Below are 21,772 nucleotides of genomic sequence, written 5' to 3'. Positions count from 1 at the left end.
TCCATGAGGGTGATAAATTTGTGATTATGTAGGAGAATGCTGTTGTTAGGAGATTCATAATAAAATATTTATAAGTGGAAAAAAAAGAAAACAAGGAAGGAAGGGAGGGAAGGAGGGAGGGAGGATGGAGGGAGGGAGGGAGGGCAAGTAACAGACTGGGGGAAAATATTTATAAATAATATATTTCATGAAGGGATGGTGTCTATAATATACAAAAGAATTCCACAACTCAGTAATAGGAAGTCAACTCAATGAAAATTGGGTATAATTTTGAACATGCACATCTTTGAATGACTAGTCGTCACATGTAAAAATGCTCAACTTCATTAGTTATCAGATAAATGAAAAAACACAATGAAACATCACGTTACACACTCACTAGACTGATTAAAATGAAAAAGACTTTCAAAACCAAGTATGTTGAGAATGTGGAGCAACTAGAACTTTCATACATTGTTGCTGAGAATGTAAAATGTAAAATAGACTATGGAAAAAAGGTCTGGCGTTTTCTTATACAATTAAATATCTGTCTACCCTGTGACCCAATAGCCAAACTCCTAGCTATTTACCCGTAGAAGTGGGAAAAAAGTTCACACAAAGACTTGTACAAGAATGGTTAGGGCAGCTTTATTTTTAATAGCCAATAACTAGAAACAATTCAGGTATTCATCAACTGAAGGATAAGTAAACAAACTATGGCATGTTTATAAAGTTTAATACTACTCAAAAATGAAATGAGCATGTAACAACGTGGATGAATTTCAGAAACAGAGTGAGGTAAAGAAGCGTTATACAAAGGAATGTATACTCTATAATTTCATTTTTATGAGGTTTTAGAACAGATTTTATGATTTGCTTTGGGGATTATGGTAGGTATCTTTAACTTATGACAGTCTGGCTTCAGGTGATTTTATTCCACTTCTAGCATGGTATAGGAACTTACAGCATTGTGCTTTCATCTCTGCTCCCAGCCTTTGTGTTGTTGTTTTCATATATTTATACCATAAGTTATAAATCCCATGATATACTGTTATTATTTTTGCTTTAAATAGTTCATTATCTTTCTTACTTTTTAAAAAAATAATTAAAAATTAAAAATAGAAATGGGCATCTTGGTATATTGCTCAAGTTACTCTTGAACTCTTGGGCTCAAGTTATCCCTCCACCTCGGCCTCCCAAAGTGCCGAGATTACAAGTGTGAGCTGCTGACCCCTGCCAACAGCCCATTATCTTTTAAAGGGATTTCGTTAATAATAATAAAAAGTCTTGTATTTACTCTCTTAGTTACCATTTCTGGTGTTCTTCATGCCTTTGTGTATTCCAGGGTTTCATCTGATATTTTTCTACCTGAGGACTTCTTTTTAACATTTCTTGCACTTCTGGTCTTCTGGCGATGAATTCTCTCACCTTTTATATATCACAAAAATTCTGATTTTAAAAGATGTTTTTGCTCAGGATAGAATTCTAGATTAATACTTTTGTTTTGTTTTTCCTTTGAAGATGTTACTCCACCATCTTCTGACTTGCATTGTTTCCAGTGAGAAGTTGCCCCTATTCTTCTCTCCTCCCCTGTATGTAATATATCTTTTTTTTTCTTCACTGCTTTATAAGAGTTTTTTCTTTACCAGTTTAAAGCAGTTCTGTTATGATATGTCTTGGTGTAGTTTCCTTTATGCTTCTTATGCATGGGGCTTATTGCCCATCGTAGATCTGTAGGTTTATAATTTTCATCAAGTTCGAAAGTATTTTGACTGCTATTTCATTACGTATTTCTTTCTTTTTCCTCCCTTTCTCCTTTTTGGGGACTGAAATTACACATATGTTAGGCTGCTAACAACTCACCTATTTGCTCATTTTTTCTGCCTTTTTTTCCTCTCTGCTTCATTTTGGTTAGTTTCTATTTACTTATTAAATGTCTGTTTTCATGCTGCTGATAAAGACACACCTGAGACTGGGCAATTTACAAAAGATAGAGGTTTAATGGACTTACAGTTCTACATGACTGGGGAGGCTTCACAATCATGGCAGAAGGCAGGGAGGAGCAAGCCACATCTTATGTGGATGGTAGCAGGCAAAGAGAGAGAGCTTGTGCAGGGAAACTCCCCCACACAATACCATCAGATCTCATGAGACTTATTCACTACCATGAGAACAGCATGGGAAAGACCTGCCCCCATGATTCAATTACCTCCCACTGGGTCCCTCCTATAACGTGGGAATTCAAGATGAGATTTGGGTGGGGACACACAGCCAAACCATATCAATTACTATATCTTCAGGTTAACCAAAATTTTCTTCTTCAGTGTCTAATCTGCTATTTTCGTCCAGCATATTTTTCATCTCACATATTGCAGTTTCATTTTTTTTTTAATACAGAATCTTGATCTGTCACCCAGGCTGGAGTGCAGTGGCATGATCTTGGTTCACTGCAACCTCCACCTCATGGGTTCAAGCGATTCTCCTGCCTCAGCCTCCTGAGTAGCTGGGACAACAGGCACCTGCCACAATGCCTGGCTAATTTTTTATATTTTTAGTAGAGATGGGGTTTCACTGTGTTAGCCAGGATGGTCTCAATCTCTTGACCTCATGATCCACCTGCCTCAGCTTCCCAAAGTGCTGGAATTGCAGATGTGGGCCACTGTACCAGGCCAGTTTTCATCTTTAAAAGTTTGTCTTGGGCAGTTTAAAAATATTTTCCATGTCTCTGTTTTCTTTTTTTTTTTTTTTTTTATACGGGGTTTTGTTCTATTGCGCCGGGTAGAGAGTGGTGGTGTGTTGTTTGACTGCTACCTTTGCTGCCCAGGTTCAAGTGATTCTTGTGCCTCAGCCTCCTGAGTAGCTGGGATTACTGGCCTGTGCCACCAGTCCCAGCTAATTTTTGTATGTTAGTAGAGGTTGGGTTTCACCATGTTGGCCAGGCTCCTCAAGTGATCCACTCACCTTGGCCTCCTAATGTGCTGAGATTACAGGTGTGAGCCACCATGCCTGGCCACATGTCTCTATTAAACATGGTCAATCTCTCTTCTAGCTATTTAAATACACAGAATATAGCAATAATGGCTTAATACTCTTATCTTCTAAATTTATTATCTTTGTCATTCCTATGTCTATTTCTATTGATGAAGACTCATTATGGATCATATTTTCCTGTATATTTGCATCCCTGGTAGTTTTTTATTGGATATCAGACCTGTACATTTACCTTGTTGGGGGTTACTTTTGTATTCCTGTAAATATCCTCGAGCTTTACTACCTTTTTTAGAAACAGTTTGATTTTGTGGGGGTGGGGGAGGGAGTATTGCTTTTAAACTTTGTGTGGCAGGATCAGAGCAGCATTAACTCTAGGACTGGGTTTCTCACTACTGAGGCCAATCCTGCCTCAGTATTCTATATAATATTGCATGAATTATGACGTTTTCTAGTCTGAGTGGTGGGAACAGACATTATTCCCAGCCATGTGTGAGCTCCAGTGATCATTTCCTCTAATACTTTCAGGAAATTCTTCCTCTGGCCTCAAGTCATTTCCTCATACATGTGCGCTGATCAGTACTCAGCTGAGGACTCATCTGGGCCCCTCAGATGGTCTCCAGGGCACTCTTTTCTCTAAAACTCTGCCCTGTGGACTCAAGCTGCCTTGTTCTCCCTGGACTTCCGTGCATCTCCTCAACTTGGGGAGATTGCTAGGCTCTGCCTGGGTTCCTCCTCCTGTACAGCCTCCTATAAACTTTTCACAGGCACTAAGCTGGGGTAGTTGTGGCTCTCACTGCATTTGTTTCCTATTCTGAGAGATAACCGTCCTTTGTTATTGGTGTCCAATGTTTACACAAAGGTATGAATGCTGGGTGTGTGACCATGGAGGGCCACTTTAAAACTCTGCCATAGTAAGGATGGCTTGAAGCCAGGCATGGTGCTTCACACCTGTAATCCCAGCACTTTGGAAGGCCAAGGTGGGCAGATCACTTGAGGCCAGGTGTTGGAGACCAGCCTGGCCAACATAACGAAATCCTGTCTCTACTAGAAACACAAATAGCTAGTGTGGTGGTGAGCACCTGTAATCCCAGCTACTGGGGAGGCTGAGGCAGGACAATCACTTGAATTGGGAGGTGGGGGTTGCAGTGAGCCAAGATCACACTACTGCACTCCAGCCTGGGCGACACTAAGACCCTGCCTCAACCAAACAAACAAAATAATAATAATAATAAAATGAAAAAGGATGGCTTGATAGAGAATGTGACATTTGAGTAATAGATTGTATAGTATTAGAAAAGAAGATAGGGGAAAGGTAATAAGCTCATGCTGATGGCTCTGCCTAGAATACCCTTCCATCCACTCTGCTTGGTGTAGCAGTTTGCTCATTTTTCCATGTAGTCCTATTGCTACCTCTGCAAAGCTGCCTTGAACCCTCGAGATAAAATGACTAGCTTCCTGCTCTGAGTATTATATTTACACATTATGTTCTTCGTTACTTCATCTCATGCTTATGGTCTGGTTGGGTTTGTCAGCTTGGTCTTAAGTCTACTGGTCACAGCATGGTTCTGCAAGAGTCTGTACGTTTTTGCATCATTAAAGTCCATGGTGCTAATCCTAGGTCTACCAATTACTGCCTGGGAATTCAGCACATTATTTTAAAAATTCTAAATGTCCATTTCTTTTTGTGTAAAATGGAGGTGAAATTATCTTCTTTGTAGGCTTATTATGATTTATGTACAGTGCCTAGCAAATTGTGTGGTTTCTAGTAGGTATTCTGTAGATCTTGTTTCCTCTTTTTATCTGTTGTTTTCAGTACTCGTTTCAGTTAAGACATAGTAGAATTCATGAATATGTGTTGAATTGAATATCAAGCTATAATATACTATCAAATGGGAACATTTAATGAACTGTACTATCTACGATTTAGTAAAATGTTGTTTGAACTTTAGTTCTTTTAAAAGAAGCTAAGCTATTTAAACAGCAACAGCTGCTTAAATAGTCTAAAGGTGCTCTTTTCTTTTAGTCTATCTATAATACAATAAGAATTTCCTAGAAGGATAAATCAAATTGGTTCCTTGAAACGTAAAATTATCATGTGATAATTTATAGGAAACCTCCTTTAAGACCTGTTTTAAAGGTTTTTCTTACTCTAAACCAATATGTACATATATAAATAAGCATTATTCAGCTTCTTGGTTTGACACTTGGATTTTTAAGGAAAAGGTCTGCATATCCATGTGCTTCTCCAAATCTTTATGTAGGTACTTGAACTTACTTGAAAAATTCTCTTTGCTTGTGTTTCATCTGTAAGTATTATAGTTACTCATTGCTGAGAATTTAGAGGTACTTATACCATTTTTTACAAAATGAATGTCCCATAATTCTAGTATTCTGTCTTTTATGACCAAGTGCTCATTTAACTCTGTTTAGAGATCATTAAGAAATCATAGTTAAGAACTTCTGAATTTAAACTAGTATTTAGTAAATAATGACAAATAGTGATATAAATGTATTATAAAATCTTTATGTCTAAGAAAAATAATATTAAACAAAAATAATATTAAACAACAATAATATTAAAAATTTTGGTAGCTAAATAACATTTCACGAGATGGATCTGTTCCACTGATAATTAGCATAATATTTGAATTACAAAAAACTCTTCAATTTAATGAGTATGGTCCCTTTTCACTTGTGTTCTATAAAAACCTAAAGGTTTTCAAGCCAAATGATTTCTGTTTAGAATTCTGTTTAGAATACACTTTTCAGAGCATAAAGTTTTGGGTTATATATCCTTGTAAAGCATGATTTTTTAAAAAGTTCATTCTTTAAAAAATTAAGTCTCTAAGACTTAAAGGCATTGGTATCCTACTTTAACTTTGTTGATGAATGGAAATCTTTTAATCAAGAACATTTCAAGTGGGCCTTTCCATCTCTCATTGTCATTGACATTTTAAAAGGTGCATGCTTTCTAAACTGCCTCCCAGAGCTTTCTACATCCATAAAAAAGATATTATTTTACAAATAGGACCAAAGTGTTACCTTAACATAGATGAACTTTCATTAGTTTAATATCTTAGTTTTAATTCTGTAACATTGTGCTCTTTAATAATCACGAATGATATATATGGCTTTTTTTCTCAAAATTTTAAAGGGCTTATTGGAATATAGTTAACATACTGCACATACTTAAAGGATATAATTATTGAAATACTGACATATGTATACCTTCATGAGACCATTGCCACAACTAATAGAGTGAATATTTCCATCACCCCAAAAAGTTTCTTCTTGCCCCCTTCCTTCCTTTCACCCCTCCCTCCTTCCCTCCCTCCCTCCTTCCCTCCCTCCCTCCTTCCTTCGCTTCCTCCCTCCCTCCCTTCCTTCCTTCCTTTTCTTTTTTTGAGATGAAGTCACACTCTGTTCCCCAGACTAGAGTGAAGTGGCACAATCTTGGCTCACTGCAACCTTTGCCTCCTAGGTTCAGGCGATTCTCCTGACTCAGTCTCCCAAGTAGCTGGAATTACAGGCATGTGCTACCACACTTGACTAATTTTGTTTTTTAGTAGATACAGGGTTTCATTATGTTGTCAGGCTGGTTTTGAACTCCTGACCCCAGGTGATCTATCTGCCTCGGCCTCCCAAAGTGCTGGAATTACAGGCATGAGCCACCACACCTTGTCTTGTCCTTTTTTTCATCTGTCACTGCCAAACCTGCTATCCCTTCCCCTAGCAGCTACTGATTAGCTTTCTTTTGCTATAGATTCATTTGCATTTTCTAGAGTTTTTTTTATATAAATGGAATCATACAATATGTACTTATTTTTTTGGTCTAGCTTCTTTTACTCTGCATACTTATTTTGAGATTGATCTATTTTGCTGTGTGTATGAATAGTCTGTATTTTTCATTGCTGAATAGTATTTCATTGCACAGATATGGCACAATTTGTTTATCCATTCCTCCGATGATGGATATTTAGATTTCTTCCAGCGTTTGGCTATCCCAAATAAAGCTGAAGTTTTTATCTTATTTATGAATAAAGCTGCTATAAACATTGAGTATGTTTTAAAAATTGTCTGATTTTCCATTTTTACCACTTCCCACAATCATGTCTATCAACACTTATCATACGCCAATGTTTTTATGTACCTTCCTCAGCAACTTGACAATTAGGGAAGACTGAAAATATATAACATTAGACCAATTTCCTGCATTTTAATCCTTTTACTCATTAGAGGTCTTGATTATAGGGAAGAAAAGATGTCATTTTGAATCTTGAAATAGAAATAGACTGACCAGCATTATTTTACCTTTTATGACATTTCTAAATAAAATTTTTAAATGCAACCAAGTTGAAACCCGTAGTCTTTAATTACTCAAAGAGCTTATGCAAATATAATGGTGTTATGATGAATCTTTTCTAAAGAGAGTAAATGTATGATCTTATTTTATTTCCATAAGTATATGTGGCATTTGAAGTTTATCATAGTTACCAAATTTTCTCTAAACAAGGAAATATGGAAAAGATCCCATAATGCCATACTTTTTTTTTTTTGAGATGGAGTCTTGCTTTGTCACCCAGGATGGAATGCAGTAGCACAATCTCAGCTCACTGCAACCTCCGCCTCTCAGGTTCAAGTGATTCTCCTGCCTCAGTCTCCCAAGTAACTGAGATTACAGGCGTGTGCCACCATACCTGGCTAAATTTTGTATTTTTAGTTGAGACGAGGTTTCACCATGTTGGCCGGGCTGGTCTTGAACTCCTGATCTTAAGTGTGATCCACCCACCTCGGCCTCCCAAAGTGCTGGTATTATTGGATTTGAGCCACCGCACCTGGCTCCTAGTAGGTACATATCTTTATGAGGTACATGAGATATTTTGGTACAGGTATGAGATTATTTGATAATATTCACATCATGGAAAATTGGATATACCATACCCTTAAGCATTTATACTTTGTATTACAAACAGTCCATTGTACTCTATTAGTTATTTGAAATGTACAATTAAATTATTATTGAAGTATAATCATTCTGCTGTGCTATCAAATACTAGGTCTTTTTAATTTATTCATTCTTTTTTTTTTCTTGAGACTAAGTCTTGCTTTGTTGTCCAGGCTGGAGGGCTGTGGTGTGGTCTTGTCTCACTGCAACCTCTGCCTCCCAGGTTCAAGCAATTCTCCCACCTCAGCCTCCCAAGTAGTTGGGATTACAGATGCATACCAGTATGCCTGGCTAATTTTTTTTTGCAATCTCTGCCTCCTAGGTTTGAGCAACTCTCCTGCCTCAGCCTCCCAAGCAGCTGAGATAATAGGTGTGTGCCACCATACCTGGCTGATTTTTGTATTTTTAGTAGAGACTGGGTTTCGCCATGTTGTCCAGTCTAGTCTTGAACCCCTGACTTCAAGTGATCTGCCCACCTTGGCCTCTCAAAGTGCTGGGATTACAGGCATGAGCCTTTTTCTTTTTTCTTTTTTTTTTTTTGCACCCATTATCCAGCCCCACCTTTCCCACCCCTCACTACCCTTCCCAGCCTCTGGTAACCATCCTTCTATTCTCTATCTCTGTGAGTTTAATTGTTTTGACTTTCAGATCCTACAAGTAAGTGAGAACATGCGATGTTTGTCTTTCTGTGCCTAGCTAATTTCACTTAATACAATGATCTCCAGTACCAATCGTGTTGTTTCAAGCTCCATTCTTTTTTATAAGTAACACATTTTCTTATCTGTTCATCTGTTGATGGACACTTAGGTTGCTTCAAAATCTTGGTGGTTGTGAACCGTGCTGCAACAAACATGAGAATGCTGATATATCTTTGATGTACTGATTTTTTTTTCTTTTGGATACATACCCAGCAGTGTGATTGCTGGATCATATACATGTAGTAGTCTTTTTAAAGTGTTTTGAGGAACTTCCAAACTGATCTCCATAGTGGTTGTACTAATTTACATTCCCACCAATAGAATGTTGAGGGCTCCCTTTTCTCTGCATTCTCACCAGTGTTTGTTATTGCCTGTTTGGATAAAAGCCATTTTAACTGGGGTGAGGTGATACCTCATTGTAGTTTTAATTTGCATTTCTCTGGTGATCAATGATATTGAGCAGTTTCTCATATGCCTCTTTGCTGTTCTATGCCTTCTTTTAAGAAATGTTTATTCAAATATTTTGCCCATCTTTTAATTGGATTTATTAGATTTTTTTCCCTATAGAGTTGTTTGAGCTCCTTATATATTCTGGTTATTAATCCCTTGTCAGATGAGTAGTTTGCAAATATTTTCTCTCATTATATGGGTCGTCTCTCCTTTTCAGTTGTTTCCTTTGCTGTGCAGAAGCTTTTTAACTTGATGTGATCCCATTCATTCATTTTTGCTTTGGCTGTCTATGCTTGTGAGGCATTACTTAAGAAATTTTTACTCAGACCAATGTCCTGGAGAGTTTCCCCAATGTTTTCTTCTAGTATTTTTATGATTTGAGGTCTTAGATTTAAGTCTTGAATTTATTTTGATTTTATTTTTCCGTAAGGTTCTTACCTTATAGAAAAAGTATAGGGGTCTAGTCTCAGTCTTCTGCATATGGATATCCAGTTTTTCCAGCACCATTTATTGAAGAGATGGTCTTTTCCCCAATGTATGTTCTTGGCACCTTTGTCAAAAATGTGTTCACTATAGGTATCTGGATTTGTTTCTGGGTTCTCTATTTTGTTCCATTGGTCTATGCGTCTGTTTTTGTGCCAGATGTCTACAGCTTTGTAATATATTGTGAAGTCAGGTAATGTGATTCCTCCAATTTTGTTCTTTTTCCTTAGGATAGCTTTGGCTATTTTGGATCTTTTCTGATTCTGTATAAATTTTAGGATTGCTTTTTCTATTTCTGTGAAAAATGGCATTGGTATTTTGGTGGGGATTGCATTGAATCTGTAGATTGCTTTGGGTAGTATGAGCATTTTAACAATATTGATCCTTCGAATCCATGAACATGGAATATCTTTCCATTTTTGTGTGTGTGCCTTCTTTAATTTCTTTCATCAATGCTTTATAGTTTCTATTGCAAAGATCTTTCACTTCTTTGGTTAAGTTAATTTCTAGGTATATGATTTTATTTGTGGCTATTGTAAATGGGATTGCTTTTTAAATTTGTTTTTCATATTTTTTATCGCTGGCATATAGAAATGCTACTGATTTTTGTTATGTTGATTTTGTATCCTGCAACTTTACTGAATTTATCAGTTCTAATAGTTTTCCTTTTTTTTTTTTTTTTTGTTAATACTGGGCATGGTGGTGTGTGTCTATAGTCTCAGCTACTGGGGAGGTTGGGGTGCAGTGTGAAGTGCCTCTCTCTCTCTCTCTCTTTTTTTTTTTTTTTGAGGTCTCTGTTACCCAGGCTGGAGTGCAGTGGCAAGGTCCTGGCTCACTGCAACCTCTGGCTCCCAGGCTCAAGTGATCCTTCCACCTCAGCTTCCTGAGTAGCTGGTGTTATAGACATGTGCCACCAGACCTGGCTAATTTTTGTATTTTTTGTAGAGATGGGGTTTTGCCATGTTGCCCAGGCTGGTCCTGAACTCCTGGACTCAAGTGATCCACCTGGCTCCGCCTCCCAAAGTGCTAAGATTACAGATGTAAGCCACTACACCCAGCCCTCTGGTAGAATCTTTAGGTTCTTCCAAATATAAGCTCATATCACCTGCAAACAAGGATAATTTGACTTATTCCTTTCTAATTTGGAAGCCCTTTATTTGTTTCTCATCTGATTGCTCTAGCTCAGACGCCTAGTACTATGTTGAATAACAATTGTGAAACTGGGCATAGTTTGTCATGTTCCAAATCTAAGAGGAAGGGCTTTCAGTTTTTCTCCATTTTGTATGATACTCGCTGTGGGTCTGTCATATATGGCTTTTGTTATGTTGAAGTCTGTTTCTTCTATATCTAGTTTTTTGAGGGTTTTTATCAGGAATGGATATTGAACTTTATCAGATAATTTTTCAGCATCAATTGAAATTATGATATGGTTTTTGTCCTTCAAAGAATGGAGTTTTAATTTTTAGGCAATTTTATTTAAAGTGACTTTTTTAACCTTGATATCAAATATATAAATATATATATTTGCATTACAAATATTTAATGCAATACATGAGCAGTTCTGCCTATTGATGTATTTTCTAAAAAGGATAATCTTATTTCACAATGTTTAATTCTTTTTTTAAACAGAGTCTCGCTCTGTCCCCCAGTCTAAAGTGCAGTGGTGCGATCTTGGCTCACTGCATCTTCCACCTCCCTGGTTCAAGCGATTCTCCTGCCTCAGCCCGCTGAATAGTTGGACTTATGCGTGCCCATCACCATGCCTGGCTAAGATTTGTATTTTTAGTAGAGTCAGGGTTTCACCATGTTGGCCAGGCTGATCTCACACTCCTGACCTCAAGTGATCCATCTGCCTTGGCCTTCCAAAATGCTAGGATTACAGGAATGAGCCACTAAGCCTGTCCAAGTTTTTTACTGAGAACTTTTATTATATATTGAGAAAAGGAGAGAATGATTTTTTTTCTAGTAGAATCCTATATATTCAAGTATTAAATGCTTTTACAAATCGAATCTTCTCATGTTAGGTTATTGATTTTGAATTTTGGAAGTGATACTTTCCAGATTATTTTATTGCTTCTTATTACAGTTTAAAGCCAGTTTGATTGAATGCCTTTTGATCTTCTTTCTGTGACTGTTAATTTTTTTCTTTTATTAAAATTATAGTAAAATGTGTGTAGAACCCAAAGAGAAAATCAATTTTGGTCTTTTTTTCTTTTTGCTCCTTTATCTTTTTAAAAATCAGTAGCAAGCTTTATTTGCCAGGCTAAAAGATAAACTAATATCATGATTTATGCTAAGTAAAAAACTGGTATCATTTTTTTTCTTTCAGATCTCTATAAAAATGGACTCCAAAGAGCTAACTTTGTACCATTCATAGCAGTCCTGAAGGTAAAAACAAATCATTTATTTCTATTTACTAAGACCATATTTACTGATAATCAAGGGCTTTAGTAGGATTGCCTTGGTCTTGGCATTCAAGCAGAATTTATTTTGCTATTTAGATAGTAATAGTCAAAGACACTGAAGGAGAAAAGAATCTTTTTATATAGTATCATCCATGAGTACAGTGGAAAAATTACAAAATATAGTCTAAATTATTCTCTAACTGAAACATTGAATAGTTTGCATTTTATAAATTTTAATTTGAGGTTTGCTCATAAATATTTTAGTGGAATGTTTAAACTTATACATTTATTTCTGAAAAAAAATGTTTAATGTTCCCTGTTTCCTTCAGGTTAATGGCCATTATTAACATGTTTTCCCAGCTATTAAAGTTGCTATTCTAGAATAGCATTATTACAAAAATATTCTAATATATTTAAATGTGATTGCCATCAAGTTATGAAATTATGTCAAGTTGAGGCACATAAATAGTTTAAATATTTGTGTGTATCATCACTGCATCGAGTTTAAAATAGTCTTCATTACAATATGATTAACAATAAAATAGCCTCCTTTTTTACTCTTAATTTTAAGTAATTTTTTACATGATTATTTAATGATTTCACATTCTGCCATGGTTTATTGAGAACCTACTATGTACAGTGTGCTGCGTTAGGTATAATGGATAATAGAATTGTGAACTAAGCTGTTTTTTGCTGGCACATTATTTATAATGTAGTTGAGGATATAAAATATATACAAAATACCTATAAGAGAAAGCAAAATTTGCAAAAATATAATTCCCATAATTTTAGGTAAATACTTTCTCCCCATGCACATCAACATATTTGAAGAAAGGATAAAGTATTTTTTAAAAACTGAATTTTTTAAAAATTCTTAAGAAGGGTTAAAATATTTTATCTTCAGACATTCTAAAGGCATAATCGGACAATCTTTTTGACATCTACTTTGGTTGGAATTATTGTTGGTGCCAAACTTTATCCCCTATGCTATACATAGGAGAATTCAAACATCTGTTTCCTTGACCAATTTTAGGTTCCCAAGAATTTCAATTTCTCGGAGATATTTATAGATATAGGAAAAGTACTTTTGGAAGATTTATGCTGTTTGTAATTTTTTTCCCTTTACATTCATGTTTTGCATCTGGGGAGAACGTAGACTTGCAATGTTTTCTCCATGCTAGCAATCCAAAGTAATATGGTATACATAGATACCAAAATATAAAGAGGGAAGCTAAGAAAAATAGGTGCTAAAAATAGTGTCTTCATATAGCATAAAATACACAAAATGTAAAAAGAGAAATCTCAGAAAGAAACAAGAGGTTCTCAGGGAACAACTTTGTAGCTGTACTTTTTTTTTTTTAACTTCAAGTATTTTGTTGTTGTTGTTTTCTTTGGCCAGTAATTTGTCCTACTTCAATGTATAACAGCAGTATTAATAGGCAACTAAATTGGCCAGATCAAATTTAGTTTTCTTTCCCTTTCCTACTCTTAAAGTTTTTCAAGTGGGAAGGAAAACCAGAGATGAATACTATGCAATTTGAAATTGAACATGAACTCAGATACGTATATAATATACAATTTGAAGTTGAACATGGATTGAACTTCCCAGGAAACTAAATATCAGATTAGATAAGAAAAGGTCTAAAATGTCTAATTTATTCAAGAGACATTTCATATATAACAAAACATCAATGAATGAGCACTAGAGCTGGTTTCTCTGAAGCTTTTCTGTTTGGGCATGTAAAATTTCCCTTGTAAGGAAAGGTAGTTTAATATTAAGTGACATTTTGCCTATTCTCAGATGCTAGTGTTACTCCTTCATTCTGGCCCAGCTGAGAGAAAGATATAGCAGAAGTCAATCTTAAAACAAATGGAGAATTTTAGTTTAATAAAAAGAAATTATTATAAATGAGAGAGAAATTCATTGAGGAAAAAGTACATAGTAAAACTTATTTTTAAAAATGCTCTCTATAAACCAAATGATTGCAAATTTGTGATTCACCACAGAAGCCTGTGGTTTGTTGCTTGGGAGATTGAAAAATAACAAAAATTTATGTAAGCTCTTAGTAAAGCCTGCTTTATGGCCCAACATGTAAACAATTTTCTTTAAAATGGTGAGTACTCTTCAGTTGTTATGTATTATTGTGTAAGTTTGTTAATTATGCTGTTCAAATCTTTATTCTTACATTTTTTTTCATATCAATTACTAAGAGACTTATGGGAAACATCTCTCACTATAATTGTGAATTTATCTATTTTTCTTGTAATTCTATCATTTGCCTTACATATTTGGAGGCTATAAGTTGCATACAGATTTATAATAATTATTTTATTTATTTATTTATTTATTTATTTTTTTATTTTTTTATTTTTTTTTCCGAGACGGAGTTTCACTCACGTTACCCAGGCTGGAGTGCAATGGCGCAATCTTGGCTCACCGCAACCTCCGCCTCCTGGGTTCAGGCAATTCTCCTGCCTCAGCCTCCTGAGTAGCTGGGATTACAGGCACGCACCACCATGCCCAGCTAATTTTTTGTATTTTTAATAGAGACGGGGTTTCACCATATTGACCAGGATGGTCTCGATCTCTTGACCTCGTGATCCACCCGCCTCGGCCTCCCAAAGTGCTGGGATTACAGACTTGAGCCACTGCGCCCGGCCCTATTTATTTATTTATTTAGAGACAGAGTCTTGCTCTGTCACCCAGGCTAGAGTGCAGTGGTGCAATATCGGCTCACTTGCAACCTCCGCCTCCCAGGTTCAAGTGATTTTCCTGCCTTAGCCTCCTGAGTAGCTGGGACTACAGGTACACACTACCACATCAGTCTAATTTTTGTATTTTTAGTAGAGATGGGGTTTTGCCATGTTGGCCAGGCTGATCTCAAACTCCTGACCTCAGGTGATCTGCCCACCTTAGTCTCCCAAAGTGGTGCTGGGAGTACAGGTTTAGCCACCATGCCTGTCCAGATTTACAATAATTAAATACTGCTTCTGAATGGAACTTTTAAATATTATTAAGCAGCATTGCTCCTTCTATTCAAGTGTATTTTTAACCGTCTCTTGAAACATTGTTACCATGACTGCTTTAAAATCTTCCTTTATCAGATAATTCTAACATCTCTGTCATCTTTATGTTGCCATTTCTTTACATTTAGTTTGAGATCTTCCTGATTTTTGGTATAAGTGATTTCCAATGGAAACTGACATTTTCATAATTTGTCATGAGACTTTGAATCTTACTGTTTTAACCAAATTTTATATTGTGGTAAAATATACATAACAAAAATTACTATTTTAATGATTTGTTTGTTTACATTTTGATACAGGGTCTCACTCTGTTGCCCAGGCTGGAGTGCAGTGGTACAATCATGGCTTACTAAAGCTTCAACCTCCGCAGGCTCAGGTGATCCTCCTGCCTCAGCCTCCTGAGTAGCTGGAACTGCAGGCACATTCTACCATGCCTGGCTAATTTTTGTATTTTCTGTAGAGGCAGAGTTTCACTATGTTTCCCAGGCTGGCCTTGAACTCCTGGGCTCAAGCGATCTGCCTGCCTTGGCCTCCCAAAGTGTTGGGATTACAGGTGTGAGCTACCATACCTGGCCTATTTTAATGATTTTTATGTGTACAGTTCAGTTACATTAAGTGCATTCACATTGTTGTACAAGCACTACCATCATTCATCTCCAGAATTTTTCATTTTATCAAATTGAAACCCTGTACTCACTAAGTGATAACCCTCATTCTTCCCCTCTCCCAAAGCTGCTTACCTTAACCAGTCTACTTTCTGCCTCTATGAATTTCTCTTTTCTAGGTACTTGATTTAAGTGGAATTACCTAATATTTGTCTTTTTCTTTCTGGCTTATTTCACTTAGCATAGTGTCTTCAAGGTTTATGCATGTTGCAACGTGTCAGAATTCCAATCTTTTTATGGCATAATAATATTCCATTATAAGGATATGCTACATTTTGTTTATCCATTCACCTGTCAATGGACATTTGGGTTGTTTCTACCTTTTAGCTATTACAGATATTGTATACAAATATCTATGTGAGTCCCTGCTTTCAATTCTTTTGTGTACATACCCAGAACTGAAATTGCTAGATCTTATGGTAATTATGTGTTTAATTTCTTGAGGAACTGCCATACTGTTTTCCATAGCGGCTGTATCATATTACATTCCCACCAGCAATACACAAGCATTCCAGTTTCTCTGCATTTTCCCCAATGCTTATTTTCTTTTATCTTTTTTGTTGTTGTTGTTAATAGCCATCCCAGTGGGTGCGAAGTGGTATCTCATTGTGGTTTTGATTTGCATTTCCCAAGTGATTAATGATATTGTGTATCTTTTCATGTGCTTATTTTATTTATTTATTTATTGAGATGGAGTCTTGCTCTGTCACCCAGGCTGGAGTGCAGTGGCACAATCTCGGCTCACTGCAACATCCGCCTCCTGGGTTCAAGTGATTCTCATTCCTTAGCCTCCCAAGTAGCTGGGATTACAGGCACCTGCCACTACACCTGGCTAATTTTTGTATTTTTGGTATAGATGGGATTTCACCACATTGGCCAGGCTGGTCTCGAACTCCTGACCTCAGGTGAACTGCCTGCTTCGGCCTCCCAAAATGCTGGAATTACAGGTGTGAACCACTGTGCTTGTCCTCTTGTTCTTATTTTAAATCTATTTATCTTCTCCGTTTTTTAAAATTGGACAACATCTTATTCTACAAAACAGATTGTTACCCTCTTTCTCTTTGTGGATCTTATTTGAACTTTCTGTTTTAGTTAGGTTTTTTTAGGCATTCTGTCAAGAGAAGGGGAGGCACTGCTTCCTTTACTACCGGATGTAGCTAGAAATCCAGGTTCCCTAGTCAGCCTCCATTGACACCTGAGCTGTGGTTTGGGGGTGTGCTCCTTGTTACCTGTTACTACGTAGAAGGAGGGTTCTGACGCCCATGTGATCTCCACTGATATCACTGTGGGAGGAGGATGCTCATTACTGGTTGGCTGGGATGAAAGTTCCAGTTCCTACTTGGCCTTCTCTGACCTCACCCTGGCAGTGGTATTGGGATTCCTCATGACAGCCTTGTGGGGGTGGAATTCTAGGCTCCCCGTAGCCTTTGCTGGCATGCGTGGGGAGGTGGAGCCACAGTTTTTCTCTGTGGTATCTGCTTTAGTAGAACAGTTATTGTCTAAAAGTTGTATCTTTTGTTCCTCTTTTCCTGGTCCTTTGGCTAAAGAGAACAGACTTTTATGGGGTCCTCATTTGTATGTTTCCATCAGTATTTCTGGGTTGCTGGCTTCTTTGGCTCTAAGTCTAGGATGTATGAGTCAAAGAAAAACCCTGTGGCTCATACTTGTAATTCCAGTGCTTTGGGAGGCCAAGGTGGGAGAATTGCTTGAGGCCAGGAGTTTGAGACTAGCCTGAGCAACGTAGTGAGTCCCCATCTCTTAATTTCTTTAAAAAAAAAAAAAAAAAAAGCGATGCGTGGTGGTGTTTATCTGTCCTCCAAGCTACTTTGAAGGCTGAGGCAGGAGGCTTACATGAGCCCAGGAGGCGGAGGCTGCAGCGAGCCATGACTATGTCACTGTACTCTAGCCTGGGCAACAAAGTAATACCCTGTCTCTAAAAATTAAAAAAATCCCACAGAAGGAAACCTCATCATCCTGTTGTTCTTCAGATCTTGAACAGATCTAGCTGTTCTTCCTTCTTTTTCAATTTTTTTAGGGTCTCCTTATGTTTGTTTTATATATAATTTCCAGAGGTTTTAAATTGTACATACAAGGAGGGATAAGGAAAAGTACATCTCCATCTTCCCAGAAACGGAAGTCAGCTTATTTAAAGTCCTTGTCTGCTAATTCCATCATTTCTGGTTTTGTTTCTATGGTTTGATTTCTTTCCCCCTGGTTGTGAGTCCTGTTTTCCTGCTTCCTTGCAAGTCAAGTAATTTACGATTGGATGCTGCATGTAGTGATTATTACATTGAGTCTCTGTTACTTCCTTTAAGGGTATTGAATTTTATTTTGGCAAGTGGTTAAGTTTATTGCAGAGCAGGTTGATCTTTTTGAGCCTTATTTAAAAGCTTTGATAGGGTGAATATAGATTAGCCATTATTCCAGGTTTGTTTTAGCCCTTCTAGGTGTTAGGTTTTAGGACCTTTCTAAGCTCTTTCCTGAATCCCCCTGGTATTCATTGAGGTGTTTCAGCTCTGGCTATTCAGAATGCTTATATCTCCCAGATATGTGTATTGTTCTTTGCCCAACTGTGCATATGCAGTTTGTTATTCAGCCAAAGATTACATTCCCTATGCAGATATCTAGAGCTTTTCTTCTGCATAGCGTTTTCCTGTGCTGAATTCCACTGTGCAAATTCCAACTGTTTCAGCAGCCTAAAACTCTGAGGACTGTCTCCTGAACTCATTTAGATTGTTCTATTGCAGTCTAGAAATTGCCTCTAGGTAGAAAGCCAGGGAATATGGCCAGTTTGCTTGCCTGATTTTTTTCCCTCATATCTCAGGGAATACTATCTTTTGCTACCTATTACGTAATGTCTGGTATCAGCAGTTTCACATGTTTTATCCAGTGTTTTAATGATTTATTGCAGAAGGGCAAAATACAGTTTCAATTATTCTGCCTTGGCCAAAAGCATAAATCTCTTTCTTAGTTTTTAGTAATAAAGGAAAACGTCAGGTTTTGTTGTTGTTGTTGTTGTTGTTGTTTTGTTTTGTCTGTAATTTAGGAACTTAGAGCCATGTTTTATTAGAAACAAAAAGTTAATAAATAGGATGACAATAAAAAGGCAGTGGTAAGCATAGGAATTTTGTTTCAGCTTTCTTTCACACATTTAAAGGAACAGTTAAGTAAATAATGGTGCAGTCACATGCGGTGATATAACAGTTATTTCAAACAGTATTTTTCAAAAGCTTTCAATAATGTAGAATAATGCTTACAGATAATGTAAATAGAAAAGTATGATGCAAGGGTATACCTATGCCTGTCTCAACTGTGGAAATAAAATATGTGCATGAAAAAATACTGGAAAGAAATATCTTAAAATCTTAATAGAACTTATTTCTGGATATTAAAATTATGGGTGATATAAATTTTCTCTTTTAGACTTTTCTAAGATTTCTGGAATGATCTTGTATTATTTTAATAATAAAAACCATTTTTGGAACAGGTGAGTTTTGCCCACTCCTCTTAGGAAATCAGCAGACCTGACTAGGAGAACTCATATTCAAAGCTGAGAAATTACAAAAAGCAAAATGGATTGAACATGGGTCCTATCTGTAGAGACCATTATTATAAAAAGAAGTGGGATGGCAGGCACGGAAAGGAAGCAGGAGGAGCAGGGGGAGAGGCAGAGATGAACTAACAAATAAAAGCATGTGACAGATATATTCTGGGGGAAGAACTACCCCAGGAAATGAGAGAATTTTTCAGGTAAAATTTTCTATATTTTAAGAGAAATTAAAGTGGTCATGGTACTGATTACATAAGAGATTAGACATGAAATAATTATAAGATTAGATGGTAAGTGAGCTGGCAGAGCTAATCTAATGTACTGTAAGTAGACCATTAAGAAAAGGAAAAGTATCTTAGAAAAAGCAAATGATAGTATCAACACTGCTGAAAATAAAATCAGTGATAAAGAGACCAAGCTTATGAAAGATCATATAAAATGAAGCTGGAACAGCCAGAGATGAAAACTACTGCAGACAAAAAAAAAAGCTAGATGTGGTAAGCAGACAACAGAGAACATAAATTCACGTAACTCATGTTTCTAAAAAAGAGAATACAAAGATAAAACAGAAGAAAACTTTCATGAAAGAAAGTTAGGTTGAAAGTCTAGATTAAAATATTCATTGTATATTTTCCATTGTGTGATTCCTCCATCAAGAATCATACATTTTTGGCCAGGCATGGTGGTTCACGTCTATAATCCTAGCACTTTGGGAGGCCAATGCAGGCAGATCACTTGAAGTCAGGAGTTCGAAATCTGCCTGGCCAAGATGGTGAAACCCCATCTCTTAAAAATATAAAATATTAGCCACCTATGGTGGTGGGTGCCTGTAATGCCAGCTACTTGGGAGGCTGAGGCAGGGGATTGCTTGAACCTAGGAGGTGGAGGTTGCAGTGAGCCAAAAAAGCACCACTGCATTCCAGCCTGGGCAACAGAGCAAGACTCTCTCTCAAAAAAAGAAGGATTAAAAAAATAATCTTAAATCATATGGAAGAAAAATCAATGGGAAAAGAAGTCAAGCTTGTCTGAGGGTTGTAAACTATTAGTAGATACTAGAATAGGATAGGATAGGATAATTTTTACTATATTCAGTTTTTAAAAAATGTGACATCTAGTCAGCTAGGTTGTCATGTACATCTAAGCCCACAGATGTATATTTTGGATGTATGATAATTTAGGATTTATAGTCCTTAATGAAGTTTCCTGAATAAACAACTTTAAGATTTTATACCACCAGTCAAAATTAATAACTTCTTATAAATGGAGATATTATGGTAAGAAATATTGGTGGTCATTGAATCTGACTAAACATTGTCAGACAATAATTTTTTTAATATTATTTGAGAACTTCTGCAACTAAGTTAACTACAAGATGTTAAAAAGTAAAGGGGTTTGGGTTGGGCATGGTGGCTCAGGCCTGTAATCCCAGTGCTTTGGGAGACTGAGGTTGGAGGATTGCTTAAGGAGTGTGAGATCAGCCTGGGCAATATAGCAAGACCTTATCTCTAAAAAAAATTTAAAAAATTAGTTAGGCATAGTGGCACATGCCTGTGGTCCCAGCTACTCAGGAGGCTGAGGTGGGAGGATTGCTTGAGCCCAGGCGTTCCATGCTGCAGTGAGCCACAATTGCACCACTGGGTTCTAGCATGGGCGACAGAGCAAGACCTTGTCTCAAAAAAAAAAAAAAAAAAAAAAAAAAGGGAAAAAAGGAAAAAGAGAAGGGGCTCTGACCCACATTAGCAGTTTGAGTGGAAGAGGTAGCACATGTCAGGACTATTTCCCAAGAGCCGATAATGCTTAAACTGAGACTTAAAGACAAGTAAGTTACCAGGAAAACTGGGAAAGGATGTTTACCATGCAGGAAAAATCACAGGGAAAAGACACAGAAGCATGAAACCTGTAATTAAAAATTTTGTTTTCTGTAATCAGTTCATTGAAAAAAATAATTTTCATAAAATAATAGCTGTCACTGTTCTGTTTACTTAAGGGTTGGAGATTTATTTAAAACTCAGATTTTTCTCCAAATAAAAGCAAGATATGTTTTGCATTGTATTTAAATAGAAAAATTTTGGTAGTTCTTATTCTCTTGGTTGTAATTATAATAATTGTCCCTTCTTCAATGAGTCAGTACTTTAACTTGAAATTTCTTTCTGATCATATGACATAGTATCTTGATTTTACTGATATTAATAAAAGGTAATTCTCCTAAAGTATAAGAACAAATATAATTGTTAAAGCGTTTGTTTGTATCTATATAGCATCATTTTATAAAATTAAATGCATTCATCTTACCCTCTGCACTGAAAATATTTTAAAGTAGCCTGTGATGGTTTATACCAGGGGGCACAAACTATAGCCAGTGGTCAAATCTGGCCTGCTGCCTATTTTTGTAAATTGGGTTTTGTTGAAAAATTTTAGGTTCATATATTTATGTATTATCTATGGCTCTTTCAGAGTACAGTGGCAGAGTTGAGCAGCTGCTTATGACTTTCAAAGCCTAACATATTTACTATCTGACCCTTTACAGGAAGTTGGCTGGCCCTGATCTATATAGTATACAAAGGGCAAACAATTGCTTA

General features: G+C 36.6%; 1 protein-coding gene across 2 annotated transcripts in view; it reads left to right on the top strand.

Annotated features, from left to right (window-relative positions):
* The window catches only part of AFG1L (AFG1 like ATPase), a 221,210-nt gene that overhangs the window by 101,651 nt on the left and 97,787 nt on the right, over positions 1-21,772 (top strand). For both annotated transcript variants that reach the window (XM_032275100.1, XM_032275099.1), the window contains one exon: positions 11,876-11,934. In XM_032275100.1, the coding sequence (XP_032130991.1) occupies positions 11,876-11,934 (59 nt within the window). The remainder of the gene's footprint in view (positions 1-11,875; positions 11,935-21,772) is intronic.

Source organism: Sapajus apella, unplaced genomic scaffold (assembly GCF_009761245.1).
Source record: "Sapajus apella isolate SASKATOON/1434 unplaced genomic scaffold, GSC_monkey_1.0 scaffold6, whole genome shotgun sequence".
NCBI lineage: Eukaryota > Metazoa > Chordata > Mammalia > Primates > Cebidae > Sapajus > Sapajus apella.
Note: the sequence above shows the minus strand (reverse complement) of the source record. Positions and strands in the feature narration are given on the sequence as shown.